The 18,175-nt window shown below is 44.5% G+C and overlaps 1 protein-coding gene across 6 annotated transcripts in view; it reads left to right on the top strand.

Moving 5' to 3' along the window:
• AGAP1 (ArfGAP with GTPase domain, ankyrin repeat and PH domain 1) overlaps nt 1-18,175 on the top strand; it is a 327,080-nt gene that overhangs the window by 102,477 nt on the left and 206,428 nt on the right. For all 6 annotated transcript variants that reach the window (XM_065669649.1, XM_065669647.1, XM_065669648.1 and 3 more), the window contains exons 4-6: nt 7,420-7,505; nt 11,415-11,556; nt 14,855-14,989. In XM_065669649.1, coding sequence (XP_065525721.1) covers nt 7,420-7,505; nt 11,415-11,556; nt 14,855-14,989 — 363 coding nt within the window. The remainder of the gene's footprint in view (nt 1-7,419; nt 7,506-11,414; nt 11,557-14,854; nt 14,990-18,175) is intronic.

Here is an 18,175-nt window from a genome sequence, read left to right as displayed (position 1 = left end):
AGCTTCTGATGGTCACTGGCACACTGCTTGTAAGCCAATTAGAGAAGCCCAGGCTTAATAAAATTATTATCATAGGAGTGGAGATGTAAAGCCACACTTGGTACTCAACAAATGACTCATCTTAAAGAAAGTATGATCCCAATGCAAGTTTCTGCAGAAGTTTCAAGTCTCACACGCATACGTATTAATAACCTCAAAGATGGAAGTTACAGGCTTGTTAATTCCTAGATAATGAGGCAGGAAGGACTGCAATTATATTAGGAAATTGGATGGTACTTCAGCATTACCAAAACAAGTTAGAAAAATAGAGTGGGGAAAAACAAAAGCAGTATTTTATGGACAAAAGGGGAGTCCTCTGCCTATGCAGAACCAACCAGCTGCAGACAGATGTGGGAGGGTGGCAAACCACTGGCCCTGCAGACAAGCAGCTGTGCATCTCTGTGGAGGGCAGACAGCAGATAGCTCATACTAATCCTCACATCACCAGCAGCTTACAACTGGGAATGACTTGAAGTATCCTGCACTGCTGCTTTGTCCTTGCATTTAGTGTTCTCGGCAGGACCACTAGCACTCGATACAGCTTTAGTGTAAATCCCATTGGGGCACACTCAGAATGTCAGATGTTGGAGCCTATTCAGACAGTAAAACTCTTCAGATGAAGATGCTCGAGTATTTTTAAAGCTATAACTTGCCAAGTGTTAAAATGAAAGAGGGACAAGTATCTGTACTTTAATAGGGGTGTGCCCAGGTTCTCTGCTAATACAGTCAGCACAACTAATACCATTTGGTAAGGCAAACAAGAACATACGGTGTGACCATCCTCCGAAGGATCCCTGAAAGAACCTGTCTGTCCCCATAGTGCCAGGCGACAAGCACCTACAATTAAATTAATGGGTCACTTCCTGTCGATAAGGTAGGAAATCAGGCATATCCAACAGCTTTTTAGTTTTACTTGTGTTACTGACAGCAGGGTCAGGCAGGTGCTTACATGGCACACCCACTGACACTACAGGTCTAATTTTAAAAGGTTATTTTTATCAAGCCAGCTGCAGACCAACAAAACCCAAACAGCAGCAGTCAGCTTCTTTGGGCAGGATGTGATACTATTTTAGTATACTCTTACCTGTTTTCATCACCAGTCTTTTCAAGTTTTAAGACATTACATCCCCAAAACATGACTTTCTAAAGAAAGCTCAAAAAGAAGGCTCTGTGGAGACCTTATTGTGGCCTTTCAATACCTGATGGTGGCCTTGAAGAAACCTGGAGAGGGGCTTTGGACAAGGGCCTTTTAGGGACAGGCCAAGGGGAACGAGGGGAGACTGAGATGAGCTCTTAGGCAGAAGCTCTTCCCTGTGAGGGTGCTGAGGTGCTGGCACAGGGTGCCCAGAGAAGCTGTGGCTGCCCCATCCCTGGCAGTGCTCAAGGCCAGGTTGGACACAGGCGCTTGGAGCACCCTGCTCTAGTGGAAGGTGTCCCTGCCCGTGGCAGGGATTGGAACTGGATGAGCTTTAAGGTCCCTTCCAACCCGAACCCTTCCATGATGTTATGAAGTTTCTGTACAAAGTTAGCTTCATGACTTCAAATACCAGGGCTCTTTTTCACTTCAGTTCCTTAAAAGTTGGCTTCCCACACATATAATATTCCAGACACCAAGCCATTCTGCCTTTCAGTCTAACAAATCAATCGTCACCTGCCAACATTGCTTGAAATTACTGTATGTAACTTCAACTTCACAGCTTCCAATGTAATTTCAAGATCTTAACATATGTACTGACAGACCCTGAATGGCATAATCCAGATAAACCCAAGACTTGACTCCTATAAGCGCTAAAGCAGAGATTTCAGGTGCCTTTTTTTCCTTTCCCTATCTCATTTTTAAATATCCTTCCACTTTTTATACTCAGTTTATAGCTGCCTTCTATAATATCTGTCCTTGCATTATAGTGTTACATTCCAAATAGTAACCCTGAAGTTAAAATTGGACTTAGCTGGCTGTGATTACACTGTAATCTGTCTGAGCACACAGAAAGAAATGATGCTGAGATCTGCTGAGGAAACCCAGACAAAGAAACTATCATCATCCCTGTTTATGGTTTGGGTTTCTTTTGTGTTTTAATTACCTCCCAAAATATTCCCTTTAAAACAGGAGAACAGAAGGGTCAGTGTGAAGTAGCATGTTAGATCTTACAGGTACAAACGTCTCTTTTCCATCTGTATTTCACTGAAAACCTTTCATATTGGTATCACTCGGAATTCCCTCCCTGAGCTGCTGCTCACGCTCTAGGGGTGCATGCAGCACATGGAGGGGTTCTGGGCTGAAGCACACACTGAAGCTGGGTCATGGGGAGCTTCTCCTCACCCAATACCCCAAGTCCTTCTCCTCAGGGCTACACATCTATCATTAACGGTATCTCAGGTGTTGCCTAGCAAAATATTTGCATGAAGGAGATGCCCAAAGGCCAACTTGACGTGTAGAATAGGTTGTGTTAGCTGCTGTGCTGCTATTACCCATATGAATTGCTATGAAGCACTGAGCACAACTTGATTTGGTGAAAACTCAGTTTAAATGCTGCTTGTGTAATAATGTGCTTTTTGGGAAATGCTGGGAAAAGCATTTTTCAAGTCCTTTGTTTAAATACAAAATCGGGGTAGTTGTTCGGTAGTGCTTCTGCTTAGTTGCAGATCTTGTGAGCGTATTTGTTTTCTGATCTTTTCAGCCATTTTCCTATATTTGGTCCTGAAATGAGGTGTGTGTGAGCCAGCGGGAATAAAGGACTTTTTCCACATTGCCCAGAATAGGAGCCAGGTTCCCGGCACAGTCTTTTCTGTCTTACAAGGGAGAATCTGTGTAAGGCAAGTGACCACTGTTGTCAAAATTCATCTCTCACTGGGAATAGAAAATAAAGGCTTTTATGGCTGCTTCAGCCTTATCTCCTGCCTCCTCTCCTGTCTGCCCTGCCCCCTGGTTATGGGAGACATTCAGCTGCTGCATGGCTTTGTCATGTGGCCAGCCCCCCAAATTTATCTTTCTCATATGGCCAACTAACTTCATCCCCGTGGCAATTTGCTTGAATAAAGAGCCTGGTGAATGCAGTCGAGCCTGAGGATACAGCATGAAAATCAGCTCTTGCTTCAGTGAGCAATTACGCAGGAGAGCAGCTCTCAGCCAGGGGAAGGGCTTCCAGATCCTGATGAAAACCTTCCTTCATGGAATTCCCTCTGTAATAGAAAGCTTGCACAATATAAAGCACCTTTGATGACAAAGGTGTGTGGTCTTTAAAATGAGTCTCTGTTTTCCCTGAAGGACAGCTTCGTACCGCTGCTGATTCACAGCGCTGCCCTCGGTAGAATGACGTGCATAGAAATGAGATTAGGGAGCTTTTGTTGATTCCCTCAGCCTGGCGTTCTGACGTGTGCTGGGTCTTTAGCTGTGGTTGTAAACCGCTGATGCACGGGGGTTTGTTTAGTTTTCTATTGATCAAAGCTGTATTTTTATAGGGAGCATTTATATAGCCGGAATCCAGCTGAATGCACGTAAGGTGGGTGTAGGGGTCGCATCGGAAGCAGCACTCTGTCTTCTGGTGGGTATTGCATGTGATTCATATGCAGGAGGAATATTTGCCTTCTTTTTGCATGTGTTTTGTAAACAAGCCTGTGTGGATTGGTAATGATCTTGCCCTGGAAAACCAGGAATAATGCAGAGGTTTAGAGAAATAAACCGTCTCCTAAAACCCACCCAAATGAAAGCTTCCACACAGATACAGTGATTTGTTTTTACACAATTGCTGTGACATGTCATGAAAACCATTTCCAGCTCCATCTGGCTGCCTCTGGAGTTATTTAGGGATTCACTGGCATGTCCTTTTTGATAGCTTTAGAGGTGGGGTTGGGGCTGCAAGTAAATGTAGCTCCAGTGCTGACTTCCACACCTTGCACTCCAGCATCCTTGTGCTCTGAGTCTTTAAGGACATAGCAGGAGCAAAATCTCTCCCATCCTTCAGAGCTGTGGCCCAGGCTGCCAGTCTTCCTCTTATCAGTGACCTCTTTTGGCAGGTACATATGGGAGTTGAGAAATTCCCTCATTAAAAAGCTGCATGTGTCATAATACTGATGGGACTGGAACAAAGCTGCCTCCCCCGGGACTAGTGCTGTGGGTTTTTTGAGCTCGCTCTTTCAATTAAGAAGGTCATTTCTTTGTTTCAGCGTTGTCAGTTTAGGCAGTGTTTTTTGGTTCCAACATATATACAGCTATTTAGAAACATAAGAGTGGTGTTTTGTAGCCAGGGGAGACTTCTTGACTTCTTTTGATGGGTTGTGGTAGTTCAGTATTTGAAATGGCTGATGTCTGTAATTTCTCTTTCCCAATGGCTCTGTGATGCTTTACAAACTCCGAACACGGATTTTTAAGGAAACAACTTATTCCAAGCCAAGCCATCCCAAAATCACTGCCCTTGCACTGCTTTCACTTGCTCACTGGATGGATCATGTCAGGGCTCATCAGATCTAAGGCAATATCAGTCTATTGTTTGCCTTAATCTTATGACCACAGATATCTGCAGGGCAAACATCCAGCCTCGGGTTTATGTGTTGGCAGAAATCTGTATATTCTTCACTGATTATACTTTCATTTGTGTAAATTCTTGATATTGAGGTAGGTTTTCCCCATCTCTGTCCTGTGTAGTACCTGATGTTATGATATGCTCACGATAAGGGCTCTTTAACGGTGTAGAAATGTAAGTTAGTAGGGATGCATACTGCTTTGATCTCAGATTGGCATAAAATCTTATTTGGGGATGAACAAGAGTCTGCTGTTATATTTCTGCATCTTCAGATGGGATTTGAAATGCTTAGCACAGATGGGAAATGCAGGGAAGTCTTTTAAACGCTTTGGTTGGAGGGGTTATTAGATTGAAATGATTTATCCTGAAATACCCAAACCCAAACAAAAATCAATGAATAAATTCATGAGAACATATAAGGAACCAGTGCATATTCTAGATAAGAAGCACACTCAGCTTTTAAGGGTGGAGAAGCCACTGGGATAGATTTGGATTGACTGCGTGCCTGTCGAGTGCAGCATTGCTTTTCCAGTGTGACCGACCATGGTGAAGTGGTGCAGCGTGTCACGATTTGAGTTTAATACTGGGAATGGCAGCACGTTATCATTGTACTGAGCTCCACGTAGTGTTTTGGGGAAGGCGAAGTGTACAAGCAGGTCCCCCAGTGTGGATTACTGTAGGAAGAGTGCTCTTAAGATAACTATTGAATAGGGAACATTTTTTAAAGCTGCTCCCACAAACAAAATTGTTGGTGACTGTGATGCGGCTCTCAGGTATAAACCTCTTGATGCTGACGTTTGTGGATGTACAGTTTAATGGCATCCGTGGGGTTTCTCAGTTCTGATTTTTCCAGTTCTCTGCTTAAGCTTTTCATTTCACCTTGCCTGTACCTCCTTTCTGTGTCGGAGGACTGTTTGAAGATCCAGGGAGACTTGAAAGGCATCCCATTGACACGAGGGAATAATGAATTGTCTCTCAACTGTATGCAGTTGGTGGGGTTTTATAATTAGCTGTGTGAGCTTTCAGTGCTGGAAAAAAAGGAAATAGGAAATGGCAATTACCCAGAACTTTCACTCTTCCATCACATACATACACGGCGTTCCCATTGTTACTTACAGCTTTCAAGAGCCTCTCTGGAGGGCTGTACATTAAGTAATTCTTCATCTTTACCACTTGGTTGTGAAGCGTATACAATTAATTTATGATGTATAGAAATAATGGTCTGGTTAATAGAAATCCAGTTCCTGAGAGCTGAGATTAGTTGCCTTTAAGAGTTGGATGCTTGGTTTTAATGGCTCTTTTCAAGTTCCCTGATGATAAATGTATCTTTATCTGCCACTTGATCTTCAGAGGCAAAATTTGAAATACAGTTTGGGAGCAAGAGAATGAAAATCTCTACACCTACTCCTTCTGTGCAGTTAAACAGCCAGCAGTGTGCCAGGCTTAATTGCTGCATGTTTGGTGCTGCTAAGCTTTTATAACAGGGTAGGTTTATAAAGAAAACAGCAAACAAACAAGAAGCCAACAGCAAGAAAACCGCAACCACCCACCGCTGTTCCTGTGTCTCTTACTAAACCATGCTTAAGTACTGCAGATTGCTGAACTGCTCAGTGATCTTGATTTAAAAGCTGTTGTAATGGTTGGGTTGGGGGAATGGTGGGTCTAAGCTGGTTTGGTGTGCCCCTAAGGTTAGAGGGGTTTGTGCAGAGGATCAGTGTATGTGCTGACTGACTTGCTTAGGGAGTTTGTTGGGAGAACAGGTCAGAGTTGTTTTCTCACCTATCACGTTACATGCATCCATTGTGGTAGTATGACAAGTTGTGATGCAAGTGTAGTGGGGAAATAGGGTCCAAATTGGAAATAATTCCTGTTAAAACAATAGGAATGAAGCAAGAAGGTTAGGGTGTGTTAATAGATGTGTTTTATCTTAGTATTATCTTAGTTTTATCTTAGTAACTTCAGATGTGAGGTGGCTCGATGATGCTAAGCTTGGGGGCCTGGGGACCTTTGTGGCTTAGGTGGGCAGATATGAGTGGTTTTGCTTCCAACTACTTAGGAAGGCCACGTTTGCTAATCCTGGCTTAGGCTCGGTCACACCAGAAACTCCAAACGAGATTTGTCATTATCTGAAGTCTGGCATGAGACACAGCAGAATGCCCAAAACATGCTTAACCCCAAAGGAAAGCAGTCCCCATTCTGCTCTTGGGTCACGCTTGAGGTCCCCATGAGGCCGGTGGAGAGAGGAGGTAATGGTGCAGCTGCTTCATCCTGATCTCCAGAGTAGGTCTTTAATTCCTCCTGCTAGTAAGTGGCACAGCATTCTCTGTTAGCTTAGTACATCTCCGCAGAGGTACCACCATTGTAGTTTTGTTGTCTAACATGTGTCTAGTATTTTCCCCTAACTGTGGTTTGTGAATATAGAAGTATCATTTTCATAACATCACGTGTGTGCTGCAAGAACTGGGCTTCTCTTGAGGAAATGCCAAGTCCCACAAGAAATTTATTGTAGTTACAATACATGATACTATTTGTATGCAGCTGTCCCATGTTTGTCTTTCTTGGAGATATATTTCTCGACATTATATAAAGCAAAGGCGACTCTTTTGTAACTGTACGTATCAAAACCTAACGTGGGAATGCAAATTTTTGCCTTTTCTACATTAGGCTCATTTCTTAAGAGTATGTGATTTAAATTCCACAAGTAATCCCTGTGTGTATGCACGTGAGCCTGACTGGGATTCACAGTACTTAATTCATTTGCAAAAGACCTGAAGGAAGCCCCTTTTTCCACAAGTGAAGCCTTTGTCTATGTTGTATTTTTCCCCTTTTCTGTGCTGTAACGAGTTACTTTGTGTGACAGGTGGGAGATTCAAGAAGGAGATAGTAGTTGACGGACAAAGCTATCTGCTGCTGATTAGAGATGAAGGTGGCCCTCCAGAGGCACAGGTGAGCATTGCATATAGAGCTTTATCCACCTCACAGCAGTTTCCGTCCTTTAAGAGAACTGGCTTTGGTTTGTTCTTTCCTGGCTCCTCCTCATCTTCCTGCTGGGAAATTCTACCTATTGCCCTCAGGTGACAAATATTCTGTTTAGAAACTGTTTGGTATTTCAGTTACCATGTGAAACTGTAGTAGAGATGCGCAGTTAACTTACACTGACTGCCTAACCCATATGCTTCCACTGGGGACAAAAGTGTATGTTTCAGATGTCAGTTTTGTTCTGAGTTAGAATCTCTAAAGTAGTAATGTGATTTAAGCTGAATGGCCAATTGTTTAATGACTTCAACCTGCCAGAGGGGAGACTGAGATGAGCTCTTAGGCAGAAGCTCTTCCCTGTGAGGGTGCTGAGGCGCTGGCACAGGGTGCCCAGAGAAGCTGTGGCTGCCCCATCGCTGGCAGTGTTCAAGGCCAGGTTGGACACAGGGGCTTGGAGCACCCTGCTCTAGTGTGAGGTGTCCCTGCCTGTGGCAGGGGTTGGAACTGGAAGAGCTTTAAGGTCCCTTCCAACCCAAACCCTTCTATGATTCATGTTACGAAATACATAATAGATGCACGTCCAGTGATACACATACTTATGTACAGATCTTTGCATGCCCTACTACTTCCCCTGGTTGCTCCCCATGCTATTTGAGACTGAACTATGTGGGTCTCAGTCTGGCACCATTGAGTTACCAGATTCCTAACTTGGTTTCTCTATAGGTGTGTTACCTCCTTGTTTCATAGAAGGTGACTTCTTGGGATTTGGCTTGGGAAGAGCTTGTGCTTCTGTGTGCTTAACTCTGTTACTCTATTTGGAGTGATGGGAAGCATTTGCTTTTGTGATGCTTCAATCACTACAGATGCTGCCAGTCTGCCTGCAGGCAGCATCCTTGCCTTCAAGCATCCTCAGTTCTGCCTCTTCTTGCCTGGGCACGATCAGGTTCCTCAGTGCATTGACTGCCCTGGCCTTGCTTTGCTCGGCTCTTCAGTAGTGCATCAGCGTCCAAAAGAGATAAATAAACGAATAAATATAGTGCAGCAGCAGGAACTGTGCTGTCGCCAAACAGCTGAACGGGAGCGGTGCCAGCAGCAGCAGCTTGTGGTTCAAAGCTCCACTGTTGCTCATTAGCAGCAGGAGGATTGGAGCATGGGGAAGGTGCCTGGATAAAGCAGAAGAGAAAGGAGGTGGAGGAAATGGAGACCAAGAGAGACATCCTGGAAGGAAGTTAAAAGGAAAACAAAAGATCAGTGTCACTGACACATCTGCAGCTGTGTGAGGCAGGAGCCTACAAGAAGTGCTCTGTTGGAGGCAGTGAATAATTTGGCTGAGGTGCACAACAGTTTCTAGGCCTTGGTGCTTAGAGAGCGTTCACTCATCTAAAAAAATAAATAGTGGAGCTGTAAAGGTGCATGCAGTAATCTCAGTATTCTTCTACCTGAAGGAAGGGGTTTGCAGAATTCATTGGAGCTGACTGCATGCTAACAGACAGGGTGTTTGGCCTTTGGTCTAGTCTAAGTAAATGTAGAAGTTTGAATTCATATTGTGGCTGATATTTGTTCTTTAGCAAATCATGAGGACAGGAAGGTTGGAGGTGTTAGTGCAGTTTCACCTTTCAGAAGATGTGTTTCACGTGTAAATGATGTTGGATTTTTTAGGTGTTATTTTGAGTTGTGTGTCTGTTAAAGATCTTTAAAATGCTTATTCATTCCTGGAATAATATATTTGCTTTCAGGTTCATCAATATGTATAACTGAATCGTGAAAAAGGAATACCAGAATCCCAGACTGGTTTGGAAGGGACCTTAAAGTTCATCCAGTTCCAACCCCCTGCTCTGGGCAGGGACACCTTGTAAGATCTTCATTAGGAGGTTGCTGCTACACACTGATGAAAGGAAGTCTAGAGGGACTGTCAGCTTCCAAACTGATGGAAGGATGTTGTAGCTTAAGGAAGAGCTCTCAGTGTGATGCTGACCAGTGAGAACCCTTCTATAATAAGTTCCAATGATGCCATCTCCGGTGTCTTCGGATAGACCTTCTGGTTTAAATAGTTCATATTAAACAGCATGGTGATTGACCACATTCTGGCAGTGACAGGGCTGTGTGTATGCTGTCCTGTTGTTACCATGTCGAAGATTGTCCTCCTGACTGGCTTGGAAACCTCAAACCTTTCTTTCTTATTATTACACTCCATCCGTAAGAGATGCAGTGGTGAGATTTGGCTTCTAGCACAATATAGTCATGAATATGCACATTAACTTAAATTATCGGCTAATTTGCTGTATGTACTAATAGCTCCTGACTCTGAAAGAGGAAAATGTGATGAGCTCAGCAACTTGAGTACAGAAAGTGCTTTCCAGCTTTGTACTGTTGGCTCTTCTTTAGTTTCCCTTTGCATATGCCGGCTTGGGATGCCTTATGAAAACTGAGAGCGTGTCAGTCTACAAACGAGTGAGGGAAGTAGTTGAAATACTGCAACAGCAGGGAGAGAACTGCAAGGGTTTGTACGGCTCAAGGAAGTGCTTGCAAAGGTAAGGTAGTGGTGTAAAACTTAGCAAATAGTTTCCTAGTGGAGCCTCTTTGCAGCTCTCTGCGTGCTCAGTGTGTCCCCAAGCTACCTGGTGTAATATAGTAGTAATATAATGAAGAGCATGAATACAAATGGCCAAAGGTTGTTTCCATTGGTCTGAATATGGGTAGGAATGGAGTCACTTAGGGAAAAACAAAGGCAGTGAGGTGAGGTAAGCTTAACTTTAGTGCTTTTTTGACATCTACTGTTGTGGAATATGTGTTTAAACAGTCTTTTATTTGTTGGGCTCTTTCAGCTTGGAGAAAAGAAAGCTTCTTAAGGGGTGACCTTAGAGCAGCTCCAGTGCCTAAAGGGGCTACAGGAAACCTGGAGAGGGGCTTTGGACAAGGGCCTGTAGGGACAGGGCAAGGGGAATGGCTTTAACCTGCCATAACAGGGGAGACTGAGATGAGCTCTTAGGCAGAAGCTCTTCCCTGTGAGGGTGCTGAGGCGCTGGCACAGGGTGCCCGGAGAAGCTGTGGCTGCCCCATCCCTGGCGGTGTTCAAGGCCAGGTTGGACACAGGGGCTTGGAGCAACCTGCTCTAGTGGAAGGTGTCCCTGCCCGTGGCAGGGGTTGGGACTGGGTGAGCTTTAAGGTCCCTTCCAACACAAACCAGGCTGGGATTCTGTGATTTCAGTTGTGAGCTGAAACTTCTTCACTTACATGGTCACTTCAGGACCTTCTTGCCTTAGCACTTGTATATTTATGTCTTTTACATTACTGATGCCATGAGACAATAGTTTATTTTCACTCTGAAAGCTGAACAAGGCGCTCAGTGCTGTTTGCTGAATGGGAAATTTGAAAGTAATGTGTTTCGGACATTGATGAAGGTGTGAGAATTACTGACAATGCTGTCAGACCACAACTGTAACACTTGTCCTGGCATTAACTGAAACATGATTGTGTATGCATGTAAGTCACAGGGTGGGGAAATAACACACTGCAACGGGGCACTCAGTCAAGTGCCCAGAGATAATTGTTACTCATTTAAAAGTCACAAATCAGTGGCTGCAATGTTTTCTTTTTCAGTGAATCGAACCCAATATGCACTGATAGTAGTTGGGTTTGTAATATCACATACCTGTGAAGGAGAGATGCATTTGCGAGAGTGGGGAAAAACCTTTGCGTATCGCAGATCCCCGTCACTTGCAGAGTGATGAAACTCATCCTTTTTGGCCACTTTTAAGGCCTTGCTTATTGTCACTAAGTTTCTCTGATGTGTATTTTCCTCCAAGTAAGGTAAGACTGTTTATCTGTTTTCTTCTTCCTGCTTTCTCACCGTATGCCTTTTCCATTTGTGTTCTGCAGTTTGCCATGTGGGTGGATGCTGTTATATTTGTCTTCAGCTTGGAAGATGAAATTAGCTTCCAGACTGTTTACCACTACTACAGCCGTATGGCTAACTATCGGAACACTAGTGAAATTCCAATGGTACTAGTGGGAACCCAGGGTAAGTGCAGCCTTGATTTATGAGTGTATTTCTGTTCCAAGCTGGCAAAGCCATGTCCCATCCTTTCCCCTGTCCTCTTGCCACTCATCTGATGATGAGAGCCTATGGGTAAATTGGCTCTTCATCAGTGGGCGATTGTTCTGCCCGCTGGGCTTTCTCAGCTGCCTTGCAGCAGGGCTGTAGCATTGCAAGGACTGATTTGAGGTGGGAGACAAATATCCCTGCAGCACCTTTGGGAGAGGGGTTATTGCAGAGAGTATTCCAAAGAAATCTTTTCAGTTCTTGCTGGTCCCAGTGGGTTTGTGGGTCCACAGGGAGGTGTTAATGTTGAATTTGGGCAGGTGAAACAGCAGTGTAACAAAGTGCTGCAAGTCAGACCTGTTCAGCTTGGTATCCAGAAGTGATCAAAACCCTGCCATTCCTAAGAGCAGGTGGATCAGAGATCAGCAGACTTCAGCAGTGTTTTAAGAAGCAGATGTGAACCATGACCCTGCTCAGTATCTCTGACCACCCTTAAAATCAAGTAGGAATGCAGTGGCAGTGTTTTGCCACCTGAAACAAACACACACACCCCCCATCCTGTTTCCCCAAACCATGTTCTGAAGCAGCAGCAAGCCATAGCTGTCCTATGGGGAAATGTGGCAAGGGAAAAGTACCAGTAATATTTCAGTTTCTTTGGCATCTGAGGTGTCTGCTGGATATTCCTGCCTTGTTTTGCCAGTGCATCACATTAATGTCGTGAGTTGCCCTTGTAGGACTGCTTTTGGGTATCTTCCTTTTTAGTCTATCCCACTGGCCCGGGGGATGTCAAAGCTTTTCAGTGCTCTCTCAGCTTATTCTATTGTCAGTCTTGTTGTCAAAGAGCAGTTTGCTTTCCCCTGCCTGCCTGCCAAGCTGCCACATGAAGGCAGGGGAAGTGTGGGGAGCACAGAAGGAGGAATCACAACCAGGCTGTAGGGCGGAAACAGATGATAAAGAAATGAAAAGGGAAGCAGGGACACAGAAAGTCCTAGGATAGCAGAAACTACAGTCAGAAAGCAGAAATGAGCTGCTCTGAAGAGCCACGCTCTCAGCTTGAAACTGGAGTTAAAAAAAGAGAGGGGGGAAATGTTTCTCTTTTATTTCTGCACTTCTGACACTGGGGTTTTCAATTTTAGTCCCATTATTCTGAGAAAGGAATTTGGTTCTTTGAAGTTATTTTTCTGTTGCAGCACTGATGCAAAAGGGATTTTTTCAAATCACAGAATCTCAGACTGGTTTGGGTTGGAGGGGACCCTAATGCTCATCCAGTTCCAATCCCCTGCCATGGGCAGGGACACCTTCCACTAGAGCAGCTTGCGCTAGAGCCTGGCTCCAGCGCAGATCTGCTCCAGCCCTTGCAGCATCTCCGTGGCCTCCTCTGGACTCACTTAAAGATGGAAATACTTCTAATTCTGTGAGTAAACATCAGGAAAAATACAGATTTTTGGCTTCTTGAACTGTCAAACAGTGCCGTGAAATGAAATACATAAATCTGCTTGTTAAATACGTTAATCTACTTGTACCTGTTCCACATCCAGCTTGGTGTTGACTGGAAATGAGCTGTGAAATGAAATCTCTCCCAAAATGTTAGCACTTGCCTGATGTTGGGTTGGACACCGGGGCTTGGAGCAAGCTGCTGTAGTGGAAGGTGTCCCTGCCCGTGGCTGGGGGTTGGAACTGGATGAGCTTCAAGGTCTTTTTCAACCCAAACCAGTCTGGGATTCTGAACATTCTCCTCTGCCTCTTTATTCTGCGGTGAGCCAGGCTGCAGCCTTGAATGTGCCTCGGGAATCCAACGTTGTTCCTCAGTTCCATCCTAGTTAAATGTTCTCAGCGCCCTCTGCTGTGATTAACAAAATAAATCAAGCTGTGGTCAGCTCTCCAAGGAACTGCTCTGGTTTAATTCATTGGGTCTCATGCGAAGGTAGTGAGAACATCAGTCGAGCTATGGTCACGTGAGGCCCCGAACAGAGCCTGAGATGCAACATTGCAATACTCACTGGCTTCATGCTCACATGAGACCCTTTTCTTTCCCAAATAACAGATGTAGTTTTGCTGCCTTGGACAGTAGGAAATATTAAGGCAAATATCCTGAGCAGCTCTAATTGCTGAAGCCAGTGCTTGTGGTGGGGGTGATGTGGTAGCTGCAGTGTTGTAGATTGCACTGCTATCTCACCTTAACACTTATTGTTCCCAGAGCTAAGAATTAACTGTAATACCACCAGAACAAAAGATGTTGCTGCTTCAGATACGTCTATAGCATTGTCACTGTATGGTAGTCAAGCAGTATAAGCTCTGTAGAGTTCTTTGCTGTGGTGGGGTAGCAACAAAGAAACTTTAGCAGGGTTGCTGTTTTCTTCTGGTGTAAGGTGTGTTTTCCAGCTCCTATGGATAAGCTCTACATTGAAATTTAAAAGCATGCATGGAAAGTAGCTCTTGCAGTGAGGTATGAGGGGTTATTGCTGTTTAGGTAAATACCATTTTTATTAGCTTTGCAGTGTGTTCACACAACGTCGCATGGGTGCTTTTACAGCAAGGTTTGAGACTCAGTCATTTATAATAAGTGCTGAATGCTGAGTCTTAGTGTTGGCCAGCTCTCTTGTGTGCAAATCTTAACACATTCCTCAAGTGCTGCAGTAATACCTGGTACCATTTCTCCCCCCGTCCCATTGTTTCTCTACTGAAAAGGTTTTTGTCTTTAGAAAAGTGTCATATTTTGTGCTTCACATTCTACAGGTGAGCGTTACTGGTAAGCTAATGCTGATGTTTATGGGAGACCTAAAAGTCATTTGGCATGATAATCTCAAGATGCTGTGAGGGCTGGAGCAGCTCTGCTCTGGAGCCAGGCTGAGAGCTGGGCTGGTTCAGCCTGGAGAAGAGAAGGCTTCTTAAGGGGAGACCTTAGAGCAGCTCCAGTGCCTAAAGGGGCTACAGGAAACCTGGAGACGGGCTTTGGACAAGGGCCTGTAGGGACAGGATAAGGGGAATGGCTTTAACCTGCCAGAGGGGAGATGAAGATCAGACGTAGGTGTAAAATGGTTGGATAGGCATGGAACAACCTGCTCTAGTGGAAGGTGTCCCTGTCCATGGCAGCAGGTTGGAACTGGGTGAGCTTTAAGGTCCCTTCCAGCCCAAGTCAGTCTGGGATTATATGATTCAGTGTTCATAGTAATAAAGCCTTATGGTTTGTACTTGGATTCAGTGCTTGGGTTATTGGTAATTGTAAGGTAATGCTTTCATTGAAAGATGTATTTTTTTTTTCCTGTTGTTGCTGTAGATGCCATCAGTTCCAGTAATCCGCGTGTCATAGATGATGCCAGAGCAAGGAAGTTATCAAATGATCTGAAGAGATGCACTTACTATGAAACCTGTGCTACGTATGGGCTCAATGTGGAGAGAGTCTTCCAAGATGGTAAAGAGAACTTCTTTCATTTATCACACAATACTGTACCTGGCTTTTGAAATAACAACTGATGTCTCAGAGCTCAGGTACTTTCCTGTTTTGGAAGTATTCATTATTGTTTAGTTGCAGAAAGTGCTTGGTTTTAGGGATATCTTTTGTTATACTAATATCTGTAGTGATAAGATAAGGGGTGATGGGTTTAAACTGAAACAGGGAAAGTTCAGGTTGGATTATAAGGCAGAAGCTGTTCCCTGTGAGGGTGCTGAGGCGCTGGCACAGGGTGCCCAGAGAAGCTGTGGCTGCCCCATCCCTGGCAGTGTTCAAGGCCAGGTTGGACACAGGGGCTTGGAGCACCCTGCTCTAGTGGAAGGTGTCCCTGCCCATGGCAGGGGGTTGGAACTGGAAGAGCTTTATGGTCCCTTCCAACCCAAACCAGTCTGGGATTCTGTGATATTACCTAAAGAGAGGTAGAGGGCTCCATGTGCTGAACACAGCACATCTTTAGTGGTGTGCTCTCTACCAGGACCTTCAGCCTTAAGCTATTTTTAATCTTCATTTATTTTTCAGTTTTCTTTGTTGTTTGAGTTACTTTAGCAAAGTTTTCCTTATTTACAGTGCTCGTGGAGACACTGAGAGGCTGCTTGTGCAAAGTAGTTGAAGATTGTCTTGCACATTTCAGACAGTGAAAATAAATGGGGAAAATTGATAGGAACAGGGTAATCATGAGCAGTAAGGTGTGACGTTCATGGAGCGTTTGGTGTTGGCAGCTTAACTGTGATTTAAAACATGATTAGCAGTAGTGGTTTAATTGGCCTTATAGGAGGTACCTAAGACCATGATTTACCGTCTCAAAATAGAACACAAGACAAAACAAGGCAAAACCAAGTAACCAAAAGTTCTTTCTGACCATCTGTACCACTCTTGGAAGAGCCACCCTTCCCAGGAGCTTCTGTGGCTGGAGAAGCATGCTGACCTTGGCCGTTGCTGTATGAGATGGGCTTTGTGCACCCTCTAGTGGAAATTAAGTCGGGAGTCTTGGGGCTTTGCTGTCTTCTCTGTGGTCGTTTAGTGGCTGAACGTGTCCTCTCCTCATCACAGCAGTTCTTCTGTGTGTAAAAACCTTCTGCATTACATTGAAGTACTTCTCAGAGTTCTGCAGGGGTGTTGTTGCTGGCTTTACATTGTGCTGTTTCTGGTTACGTGAGACAGGGTCACCTCAGTACCTGTGGGAGATGCTTACAAAGACAGGAAACATTATAAAAACCCTCAAAACATTCTCATTTTTAAATAGAAAATACTATGGGATTAGTTCCACATAAGGGTGTTCTTACCCATCCTGGTGGTAGGATTCCACAGGGCAGCATCTGAAACTCTCTCTTTATGCCTTGCTCCCTGTTTACTCTTGAACTAGTTGCAGAAATTACTGTTTTCACTAACTAGATTTCCCATATTGAATATGGATTTCAAAGAAGCATTAGGGGCTTTTGTTAGTACATTTAGTTGGAGTGCTGGGTAGAGTTAGCTTTTTAGTGTTGCATTCCAAGCTGTGGTGTTTGTGCATCATTGTGCAGGTGATGGTTTTAATCTTAGTTTATTTTCCTTCCTTCTCATGGACCTTCTGAGAGACAAGTCTCTTGGCACACAGCTGCTGTGATAAACTTGGAAGCTTCCAGGAAGCTTCTTTGCGCCTCTGTTCAGTTTCAGTAGTAAGTAGAAAGAATTGATCATGTGTTATAAGGAATATCAAGGATTTGTTGAACCTACATGGCAGCCCAACAACTATTTCCTATTTGCCAACTATTAGGATTAGGAATGCTGCTGTATAAATGTGCTACAGTTGCCAGACAGGTCTGGGACAAAATCCAATTCCTGACAATTTTTGCTGTTTGTTTCAGCAGGAAACAAAGCAGCTTCTTAACCCCATAAAGTGAGGTGTGTGAATGACCAGGGCAAGTTGTTAATAGGGAGCATTAGATTCCTTCCCTCTGCTCTGGTGAGACCTCACTTGCAGCACAGTGTGCAGTTCTGGTGTCCTCAGCATAAGAAGCACATGGAGCTGTTGGAGCAAGTCCAGAGGAAGCCATGAGGATGAGCAGGAGACTGAAGCAGCTCCTGTATGGAGACAGGCTGAGAACATTGGGGCTGTTCAGCCTGGAGAAGAAAAGCTGCGTGGAGACCTCATAGCAGCTTCCAGTGTCTGAAGGGGGCTACAAGGATGCTCGAGAGAGACTCTTCATCAGGGCCTGTCAGTAGTGATAGGACTCTCAGCATCTCCATCCCTCCTCTGACCTCTCTCCAGCAGCTCCACGTCCCTCTTGTGCTGTTGCCCCAGAGCCGGATCAGGACTGCAGGGGGGTCTCCCCCGAGTGCAGCAGACTCACGGTCTGGGGGTGCAGTCCAGCACATGGGGTGTATTCTGCAATACATGTATTATGTGAAATTGTATTCAATAGGCAATTAAAGATAGCATCATAAAATGCACACTGATTTTGCACACATATTCCAATTTTTTAACTTCTTTGTATGTTGATAAGTATGAAATGTAAATGTATGCAGTCACACCTCATGTCGTGCAGTAAAACTTTCCACAATGGCTCATGACTTGGCATTGCTGACACATCAGCTGTAGAATATCTTAGTGCTTTGTGAGTCTTCGCTATGTACTGCCAGTCTGTTACCTTGCTGCCTTCTGCTTAATATCACATTATCTGAAGGTGCTGTTAAACTGGAGTGGCTCCTCTTCATCTTAGACTAAAGGAATCAGGACCTCTCTTTACCAAGGTAGCTAAACGTCTGCCCAGTTGCATGACTTGAACCCCATACCCGTGGTTTAAAGGTTTGATGGGGTGCTGGTTGCTTGGGGTTTGGAAGTGGGTGGGTCGTGTTTGGTTGTGTTTGGTTTTCTTTGCTTTAAATTCAAGTGAATTCTGCAATACAGCCTCTGGAGGCACTGACTCTTGCGTCTCCCTCAAGGGACTTGTGAGCCCTGTTTGCTGAAGAGCAGGCAGCACACAGCATCAGTTAATAACTTCTCTTTGTGTTCACGTCCTCTGCAGAATAAATGGATCCAATTATTCAACATCAGAAAGCATCGTGTGACTCCAGAAAACCACTTCCTGATGTAAATATTGTCAGTGAACAAAGGGATGAAGGGAGGAGGGACAGGCTATGCAGAGGTCTTCTAAATGCTCTTAA

The sequence above is a fragment of the Lathamus discolor genome, chromosome 3 (assembly GCF_037157495.1).
Source record: "Lathamus discolor isolate bLatDis1 chromosome 3, bLatDis1.hap1, whole genome shotgun sequence".
NCBI lineage: Eukaryota > Metazoa > Chordata > Aves > Psittaciformes > Psittacidae > Lathamus > Lathamus discolor.
Note: the sequence above shows the minus strand (reverse complement) of the source record. Positions and strands in the feature narration are given on the sequence as shown.